General features: G+C 43.1%; 1 protein-coding gene across 12 annotated transcripts in view; it reads left to right on the top strand.

Annotated features, from left to right (window-relative positions):
• Nucleotides 1–8,060, top strand: part of IP6K2 (inositol hexakisphosphate kinase 2) — a 47,692-nt gene extending 39,632 nt beyond the window's left edge. For 10 of the 12 annotated variants that reach the window (XM_030458430.1, XM_030458432.1, XM_030458429.1 and 7 more), the window contains exons 2-6: nt 793–1,091; nt 3,161–3,383; nt 4,225–4,400; nt 5,713–5,888; nt 7,276–8,060. In XM_030458430.1, the coding sequence (XP_030314290.1) occupies nt 890–1,091; nt 3,161–3,383; nt 4,225–4,400; nt 5,713–5,888; nt 7,276–7,773 (1,275 nt within the window). In that variant the 5' untranslated portion in view covers nt 793–889 and the 3' untranslated portion in view covers nt 7,774–8,060. Of the gene's footprint in view, nt 1–173; nt 189–696; nt 1,092–3,160; nt 3,384–4,224; nt 4,401–5,712; nt 5,889–7,275 lie in introns of those variants that run through there. The other 2 variants (XM_030458435.1, XM_008499005.2) reach the window with 2 other exon arrangements.
• Nucleotides 8,061–10,299: the final 2,239 nt, after the last annotated feature.

Below are 10,299 nucleotides of genomic sequence, written 5' to 3' on the forward strand. Positions count from 1 at the left end.
AATTAGAGCAACTCGACTTAAAAATTTACTGGAAAGTGCAGAATCAGAGAGTCATGGTTTATTTTTTAGCTTTGCTCCTTCGATTGCGTACCGAAGTGCAGCGTGCGTGGCGCTGCGGGCTGCCCCGGCCCAGCCGGGTACTCTCCCAGTGGCACCGCGGGGTGGCTCGGTTCGGCCCGCTGCGCGATGTACGCATAAATACCTTCTTAGAGAGTGGATTGTTAGCGTTTTGTTTTCCATTTGAAAAGTTAGGATGTATGTAATATTTTAAGTATTAGACGCGTTGTTATGATTAAACGTGTGAGCTCAGCGTGGAGCCGGGCCGGTTGCTGTGCTGGCTACCCGGGTCTTGGTGGAACCGCCAACTTCCTCCAGCGCTTCTCATCTGCGGGAGAGGGTGGGGTGCTGGGGCACGGTGGTTCGTCTGCTCTCCGAACAGGCGCTGGAGGGCGTGAGGCGTGACTCGAAGTCGTGCTCTCCAGGGCTCAGCATCAGCATTTGATAATTAAAATAATAAAGGAGCCAGGAGATGGCGGCCCCGCCCGCTGCCCAGCGCCGCCTCTGCGCATGCGGGGGGCGGGGCCATGTCCCACGGCTGCTGCTGCCATTGGTCGGTGCTGGCGGAGGGGCGGGGCGGGGCCGGGCCGTGCGGGGCAGTCGGGCAGCGCTCCGCACTCGGCCGCAGTCGGCGCTTCCCGTCAGAGCGCTGCGGGAGCAGCTCGGGTGCGCTCGGCGTTGCCCGGCCTGAGGGGAGACTGACGGCCCGGCCCTCTCTTGTGTTTGTTTTAACAGACTTTTGAATCGGAATAAACACCTTCGGGTCTTAAAAGCTTCTGGTTCTGAACTGCCTTCACTCCAGTCGCCTTCTTCTGTCTAATGTGCTACAAGGATGAGCCCAGCATTTGGAGCTATGGAAGTGCAGCACTATTCCAAGGGAGTCCTGCTCGAGCCTTTTGTCCACCAGGTTGGAGGACACTCTTGTGTCCTCCGGTTTAATGACAAGACCATCTGTAAACCCCTCATTCAGAGGGAACACCAGTTCTATGAGACTCTCCCAACAGAAATGCGCAAATTCACTCCACAATATGAAGGTAAGTTACAAACCTCGGGTTGGCGTTGGGCTCTTTCTTTCTGTAAATGCAAGTGTGCTGTGCTCTGTCATCTCTGAAATCTCTTCGGTGTGGAAGAGATTTTAGGGTTTTCTTTTCATGTATTTTGATGTTGTCTGAGGCAGGCTGTGGAGATGCAGGGTGGAAATGCTTGCATTAGAGTAGAGCAGCTCTGCTGGCGATAGCCCATGTATCTCCCTTAGGCACAGGTAAGCAGCTAACAGCTTCTGAATGTTTCAGTGATTCTCTGCTGCTTTTTTGTGGATTTCTAAATTTTTTTTTCCCACTTGTGTAGTGCTTGTGTGCAGGGGTTTGGAAAAATGGGTTGACAGTGTTTTTTGTAAGATTGGTTGTGGTCTCTTGGCTCTGGGTTTCTCCTGACTCTCATTCTGATCATAGTAAATTGATGTCAGTAAGGTGTCTTGTTGAATATTTGCAGTGTTGTTTCTGCCATTAAGGAAATGAAAATTCATGGCATTTAGGTAGGCCAGGATCAAGTGGCAGTGATGAGTCTGCGTCAGATGTAATGTAGGAGTGGAAATTCCAGTTCTCCTGTGCATTGCACTAGTTAACAGAAACACTTCTTTTTCTTTGCTATTCCATCAACTACTGCCTAATAATAATATTTATGAAGCCCTTTTTTTTAATGGTGTTGCTTTTTAAAGCAAACTGATTTTAACAAAAATAAGGCTGATGAAGTTTTGCAAAATGTGAAACTGTCAGAAGACTCCAGAGGAGCTGTTTGAAAAATAATACTCCTTGCACACTTACAGAGACTTTTTGACACATCTGACTACAGGTTCTGTTTGACTGTAAGAAAATGTGATCTTTGAATAATATTTCTCAAAATGTAATAGAACAATTGTACAGTGTATGTGGCTGTGTGGGGAGGGATTTAAGGGTAAGGGGCCTCACTTGGTCAGTCTCTTGTCATTTTTTTCAGGATAAAGCCAAAGGCCATTTGCTATCTGGCTCTCCCCCCTTTTTCCCTGTTGTCCTTTCCTTTGTGGCAGCAGGACTGTCAGAGCTTCTGCTCTCCCTGCCCCAGCTGCCGTGGGTCTCAGAGCCGCCTGCCCAGCTCAGAAGTGCCAATCTCTCGCCGAGACCTCTCCCCTCTGGCCTAGTGAATGGGCTTCAAGAACTGTGCAGACTGAATGCCATGAGCATAAAGAGTGAGGACTGAAAGATAAAAATATAATTCAGACAATTGTTCTGGTTTCTTCATTAACCACTGAAACTCACTAATGTAGCACTGAGCGCATCACTGTCAGAGCGCTCCGCTAAGGCTCTTACAGTGCAATGCAGTGCTCTGAACACTCAGGGGAAAAAAAATGCCTTGAAGGTTCACCATGTTTCTGTACCACAAACAGATCTGTTTTGTACTGCATTTTTGTTAATTTCATAAGATTGCTGCGTTGCCAGTATCAATAAAATATATTTGGAAAAGGAGAAGAAAATGTATAATTGAAAGTGGTGATTCTAAGTAGAAGGTTTTGGAGTAGTTTATATTGTAATGTGACATTTCCCTTGTTTTGCTCAATTTGCAAATCAGTCTTCCCCTGGAGTTCTATTAATCAAATATTGTTTGGATAAGTGTTTTTTTGCTTTGCTGTCGTGCCAAACATCAAGCTCTTGGTGTGAGGGTTTTTTTGTGCAGGTCACTTTTCACTGCAAGGTGTTGACAAATGTTTTACATCTTGCTTAGGGTCAGACCAGTTAGGGTTTTTAAGTTAATAAAAGCTGCTCTTAATTGAAATTGTCTCCTGTTATTATTTGAGTCTTCCTTGACTGCATCAGAGAGAGAAAATAAACTTTTGTATCCTTGTTTTTGTTGACATGATAAATTGTCTTTTGTGAGGTGTCATTTTTGTCTAGGTCTTTTGATATTTGTTAGGTTGGCAGATGAGGTTTGGCCTGTGGCAAGATAGAAACTTACCAGGGTAAGAGAAAAAACAAAAAGTTGCTACATCTTTAGTGTAAAATTGTTCTTTCTGAAAAGTTTGCTTGTCACTTCAGCAATTCTTAACTGTCTCTGTCCTTTCTCTCTTCAGGTGTGGTGTCAGTGAGCTTTGAAGAGGATGAAGATGGAAATTTATGTCTAATAGCATATCCATTAAATGGGGACCATGATAATTTAGAAAACTTAGATAATTCAGACTGTGAACCCAAAAGTAAACTGTTGCGATGGACTAACAAAAAGACAATGTTGTTAGAAAATGAGAAGGTACCTAAGGAATGGGTCCGTCAACACAGGAAAGAGGAAAAAACAAAAAGGCAAGTTTCATCACTGGGAATGGAATCCGATGTGTTGAAGCATAGCATGTTTTGCTGTTGTATTAGGATCATCTCTTCAGCATTCCAGAGCACACTCCAGACCTCTTAACTTTCATTTTCTTTTCTCTTGTTTCGTTTCTCCTGAGCTTTTTAGTGCAGAGTCAGTAGGGAAACTAATGTGTCCTCAGCACAGTAGTGTGCTGAAATAATTTTCATTGTGCTGGGGTCAGTTGAAGGTTTCTCAACCTTATTATTGAAGCTTCTGGGAAAAAACAAAAAAACAACAAAAAGAAAACAAAACCAAAATAAACCAAAGTCCACAAAACCCACCTGCAAAAGTACAAAACTTGTATAAAACCAAACCAAAACATTACACTATTTCTCTATACAGCATGCTTTTGTATGCTTTACATACATCCTGCTTTATCCATTGTTCATTTATGTTAATTGTGCCCACTGTAAACTGTGGGCTGTATTGAATTGTGCTAAAAACAGTGACCTTAGCACAGGATAAATCCTAAAGCATATTGCTACTTCTTTCACTGCATCTATGCAAGTAATTCACACAGTTAAAGAATATGTAAATAGAACTACTACGTGTCTTGTCACACATTTGGCTATATACTGATTTATGTTAATAGGCAAGTAGCTTTGTAAAGGCTGAAATATTACTGATAAGCAACTTGTCCTATAGGTGAGTTGTATGGAAAGTAAAATAAAGCTTCTGCTAACCATTGGTGAAGGTGAACACAATGGTTTGTAAAGTTAAACCTGCCGACTGTGCTTAAAGTGTTTCTTTTTCTTCTTGACCTCTAATTTGCTGTATTGCTCTGTTTTCCAGTCACAAATTGGAGGAAGAATTTGAGTGGCTGAAAAAATCTGAAGTCTTGTATTATACTGTAGAGAAAAAAGGAAATGTCAGTTCACAGTTTAAACACCATAATCCTTGGAGCATGAAATGTCACCAGCAGCAGTTACAGCGAATGAAGGAAAATGCAAAACACCGAAATCAATATAGTATCCTTTCTGCAATACCTCATAACTATGGAATGAGCAGGGCTCTGCTTTTTATTTCTTGAACGTGCCAGATAGAAGTAGAGCACAGTTGTATTCCAGACAGACTCTGGAGCTATGTTTTGTTTGGTGACTTTGGAAGGGTGGCCAGCAGTCTGCAGAACATTGGGCTTTTCCAGCATGTAGTAAAGTAGATAGGCAAGGAAATTCAGATAATGTAATTCCAATCTACAAGTTGTGGATTAGTTAGTGGAAAGGTTTTACAGCATATACTGTGCTTGGAATCTTCCTCTACACGGTTTACTAATGAAAGCTTTTGAAGGAGAAGAGTTCTGTTAGTTTTTGTTCCTGTTTTGGTATGGATGAGCTTAAAAACTAGGGTAATCTTTCCCTTTTCAGCAGCTTCTTAAATATAGAGGCTGTTGCAGTCCCTGGAGTTGTCTGCTTTTAGTAGTCTCTTTTTAGTGACTTTCTTTATCAAAGAAAAGGTAAATATAAATTACCATGTAGGACTAGAGGACAAGACACACAAAACCAGTGACTGAATCCATGAAAGCTGAAACACATTATCATGTTCTGGAACTCTATGCAAACATCTTCACACTGTGCATTCAGTAGAAAAAAGAGATTTTGCCATATGCAGTCTTAGATGCAACTGATAAATCCTGCAAAAATATTAATATCTATATACTTAAGTAAATAAATTCCTCATCTGAGGAGTTCTGATTAATGGGTTACTGAAACATCTCTGACTAGTGAACTGTTCAACAGAAAGCATTTCACGGCTAGTATCCTTGTCACTGTAGAAGACGATTAAGTTACTTCAGTAGTAGTGTCTGATCTTTCTCAAACAATATTACTACAGATGTTCTGAAATGCTTTTTAATTTCTTGGTTTCAGAGGTGATGTGAAAATGCTTCACTGTTTTTGAATGGTACCTGAAGCACACAAAATCGTCATTTTCCACAAAAAATTGTGTCTTGGTAGGCAGGAAATTCTTCATAATTCCAAGTCTGTGCCTCAACTGCTAGATTATATTTCTGTATGTCCCTGCTTACTTTTTTTTTTTCTTTTCTCTTTCCTACTTAATGTGGAAATTCATCTGTCTTCTCCAGAGACCAGTGAAGCTGGAACTCAATATTCATTCTGCTTTATACCAAGTTCATGTAACTGTAATTTTTTATAGGCTGCTACGTCCCAGGCATATTTATGTTTTGGGTGTGCTTAAAGTTAAGACCGTGGCACTATAAAATCTACGATAGTGGTTTTTAAAAGCTGTATTCCTCATTGTGAGGGTTGTTCCTTAACCAATCAGAATTCATCTTATTGGAAAACCTCACATCTCGCTATGAAGTACCATGTGTGCTGGACCTTAAGATGGGGACGCGGCAGCACGGAGACGATGCCTCAGAGGAGAAGAAAGCAAATCAGATTCGCAAGTGTCAGCAGAGCACGTCAGCTGTGATTGGAGTCAGAGTTTGTGGCATGCAGGTGAGAGGAAAACTACGTACAGACAACAACAGGGTTGTGGCCAGTTGTTTGTGGGGTTTTTTTTGGCTTATGTAGTTACCCCATCTGTTGCTGTGCTTCCTTTCCTTCAGCAGGGAAATGAGGCTTTTTTTGATTAACATTTTACCAGTTGAAAGTGGCAACAGCTGCAGGAGGAGGCTGCAGCACACGCTCCCCATCAGTGAACATGTTCTCTGAGTACAAAAACATTCTCCTGCACAATAGCAGCAATTCAAAATGGTGTAGTATAATTACTGACTTAATTCACATTTCAGGGATAGCGTAGGAAATGATTGAAAAGAGGGTCTTGCCAGTACATGTATTTTGAATAAAGCATGTGGAAATTTGCCAGAATATTAAGAAGTTATCAGTTTGGTCTTGTAGGCTTTGAAAAGCCACAGATCTCTCACTGCTGGAAGCAGACTTGATGCAAATGCAGACAAGAAGTGGCTTGGTAAATGTGGTAAGACTGGCGGTCAAATAAGGATTCAGAGCTGAGGTGGACTTTCACCTGACTGTTTTGTTTACTTGTTTCTGTATTCCTAGAGTGACAAATGGGAAACAACTTGTTTGTATTTGAGGCTTTTCTGAAGCCTCTCCTCCCATCCAGTAGATTCCAGGAATGCCAGCAGTGTTTGCTAGGACTTGTTCCACATCAGGACTGTTGGCATGTTTGGTTTTTAGCTTGCTGTTTAACTTCAGAGAAAAGCATGAGGGAGAAATGGAAGTGTGGGAGCTGCGTTTCTAACCACAGTGTGCTGGCATCTGAGTGGGGGCAGCTCATTGTTCACCTGCCAGCCTGTGCTGGAAAACAGGGAAGAACTTTAGAACACCTGCAATCCTTATGTGACCCAGATCTTTAGGCATTACTGAGCTCTGTGGTGTACAGACTGCTTTCCTATAGAAGGAATCTTCCTGCTGGAGCACCTCTAACTTCTTTAAATACAAAGCATAATGGGGTACATCTTGGCTTTCTATAGGAATGTTTGCTATCAGAGCTCAGCATTCTGGGAAACAACTGCTATACCTGTGAGCAGAGTCAGGTAACGAGTTGAATGAATGGCTGTGGCACAAGTTGTATTTTGACTTGGGAGGTCTTGGCTGCAGCTTTCCTAAACTCACTTAAATTCCTCACTTTTGCATTCCTGGTGGAAAAGCTTAAATCTAAACCAAAGGAATTTTCCATTTCCTCCATGCCTTTTAAATTCCATAGACACTGCTGGATCTGTTGTTGTTAGCAGTGTCTGAAACTGCAAGAGGAACGTTAAGAGTTAAGTAAAGCCATCTTGTAAAAGCTTTCTGTGCAAGGCTTTGTATTGCCAGCAATTTTAATCATTCCTTTTCTGTTGTCTTTTGTTTGTACGTGCAGGTCTACCAGGCAGTCACTGGACAGCTGATGTTCATGAATAAATACCACGGAAGAAAACTCTCAGTCCAAGGATTTAAAGAAGCACTTTACCAGTTCTTTCATAATGGCAAATACTTGCGCAGGGAACTCTTTGAGTCTGTTATTAAAAAACTGACTGAACTGAAGTCTGTCCTAGAGAAACAGGAGTCTTACCGCTTCTATTCGAGCTCCTTGCTGATCATTTATGATGGAAAGGAAAGGCAGGAGGTTGCTGTTGACTCAGACCCAGAGGACTTAGAGGACCTTTCGGAGGAATCTTCAGATGAGTCTGCAGGAGCATATGCCTACAAACCAACTGCTAGTACTGTTGATGTCCGTATGATAGACTTTGCCCACACAACCTGCAAGTACTATGGAGAAGATAGCGTGGTGCATGAGGGCCAAGACACGGGTTATGTTTTTGGACTTCAGAATTTAATAGATATTATTAAAGAAATAAGAGACGAAAGTAGTGAATAAACAGTGTGAATGTGCATCAGTAGAAAGCACTATTGTGACTCTTTGTATTCCAGATTTATTGGCCACTTTCTGGTGGTAGGAATCTTCACAGGCTCTGCAGGGATGGTCCCGTCAGAGTCAGTCTTGTTCAGAGGGCATTTACTTATATTGGTGCTGGACCTAGCACTGGCAGAATTTGGTATCCTTATTTATTTTAACTTTCTTAAACATTCCATATTTGATTACTCAGATACCTCTGTTATCCCTGTGTGTATATGTTCCAATAAAATTCTTTTTGTTCATTGTAAGTGATGCTTCTGTTGCTGGTGACTGAGGAAGTGATGAAGCTCAGAGATCTTTCTGGTGGGGTAATGCAAAAGCAGAGTATGAGAAGCCAGGCTTGCCTGCCTGGTGAGACTGCCTGCGGAGCAGCACATCCATTCTGGTCCTCTCAAGAGTGATGAGCAAGTCCCAACAGAACCGCCAAGCTGGCTGAGGCAACAGGGCCTGCACAGTCAGGGGGAAAAGATAGCTTAGAGGGACAAAGCGGCAGAAGGCTGGATGAGACATCTCCAGAGGTTCCTCCCACCCAGAGTGATGAGAACTCTGAGAACTTGTCTCAAAATCTCCAACAATTTTTTTGTGTGTTTCAGGATCTTTTAAACTAGGTATGATACTCTGTAATCCATTTCCAGAGAGCTATTGACATTTTTTAATCTAAACTGAGCCAAAACTGGCATAAGGAACTCACGCAGGATTAGCTGCAATGGCAGGGACTAGGGGAGAGCTGCAGAGCCTAAAAGGTGTCCTAGTAGCTTAAAATCTTACTTGGGGCAAATAGGAAGGAAGTGTCAAAGTGAGAGGACAGTGTATAACTGAAATAAAGATTACAGAGTGACTCCACTGATTACTTTTTTAAGAGGAACATTTGTTTATCTGACCATTTTCAGATAAATTACATCTCCTTGTGAAGCTTGTAAGTCATCCTGATAGCATGAAACAGAGCTGGGCGTGGAAGTGCTGAGGTAAGTGTGGGAATGCTGTTCTTGCTTCTCAGGGCTGCCCAAGATAAGGAAGTTTCGTGCAGAAATGAGTTTGGGGAGGTGGGTGGTGCGGGGATCATCTCCGTGGCTCATCCGTCCTTGAGGTGCCCACAGGTATGCTGAGAGGTGGGATGTGACAAGGGCTGCAGATATAGACAGGTGGAAGGTCACCCTCTACAGTCAGCTACAGCCCTGCTCCTTTTGTTGGAGCTTTAGTTTCATATTTCCAGGTTGTCACTATCAAGTTCTGATCAAAGTCTCTCTCATGGCTGTCCTATTCTCTTTTGTACTTTTTTAAGAGGTTTTTTACCTTTGCTCTAGCAGCTTTAGTTCGTGGGTGCTTTTTGTCACTTGTTTTTTGCCATAGTGTTTCCATAGGCACAAACTGGTGCTGGTATTAAACCAGGTATTTTTACATCTTGCAGTCACCTCACTATTTTATGTCTGTACAGGGGATAATTCTGTACCAGGTAGGTTTGTTGATTCTTATCTACCTCTTGCTGCTCCATGGGTCTCCAGTGCTGGGTGCAGCTGATGAGAGCGCTGTGAGCAGCTCCTGAGCTGCTCCTGGCACTGGCTGTGAAAAGCCTTGGGAGGGAGGATAAGGGTATTTATTCTTAGCACTTTGAACTGCAAAATCCTTTGGGCAGCGACACCTCCTGTCTCCTGTCCCCAAGATGTGCTGTAGGTATGAATCAGAGTGCCCGGAACACGGAGAAGGGCTGTGCCTGCAATGTGATGGTTTCTTTTTCGGTTCTTCTGCCGAGGATGTGGTGCCCTCTGATAATGAGCTAATGCGCTAATGACGAGCCAATTGGCAGCCCTGTGGTTGCCTGTCACTGGTGCTGCATATGAATAAGCCTCTCTGTGCAGAATCATCTGGTACACCGTTTGACTTTGTGGTCTGAAATTAGCAGGGATAAACTCTAATGTACTTGTGTGACGTAGGAACTCTGGAGGGAATTCATAAAATCCGATGAGAACAATCGCATTTGCTCTGATGGAAGCTGTCTCCAGAACAACTCCTCCGTTGTTTTGCTGCCTGCAGACAGGGCCCTGGGTACAGGCAGGGAGCTGCCCTCTCAGTAATGCTGCCAGCACTGTCAGCTTGGGTCTGAACAGGGTCTCAGACTGTTGTGGTGGCAGCAGTCAGATCCAGAGCTCTTGGGGGTGCATATAATAAGGTGAAACCGGTGCTACAAGGCAACTGCTACTGCCAACATTGTCTAAGGATTAGCAGGGTCTGTGCCAGTGCTGCAAAGCAACAGCAAGGTGGTTGGGAGCTTCCTGAGCCTCAAGCAGCACAAGGGGGTGAATTGGGACAGAAATTATGTTGGTTTTTTGTTTTTTTTTTTAATCAGTTGCTTTAAAAGCTGCAAGAGCAAAATGTCAGGAGGAAAACTCCTTTACCTGCACAAGGATCTAAAGGGTTCAGAGTGTTTCCTCAAGGGTTAAAGAGGGGGTGACCCATATGGCAAGTGGCTCTGAAGAGCATATTATCTGG

The sequence above is a fragment of the Calypte anna genome, chromosome 12 (genome assembly GCF_003957555.1).
Source record: "Calypte anna isolate BGI_N300 chromosome 12, bCalAnn1_v1.p, whole genome shotgun sequence".
Taxonomy (NCBI): Eukaryota; Metazoa; Chordata; class Aves; order Apodiformes; family Trochilidae; genus Calypte; species Calypte anna.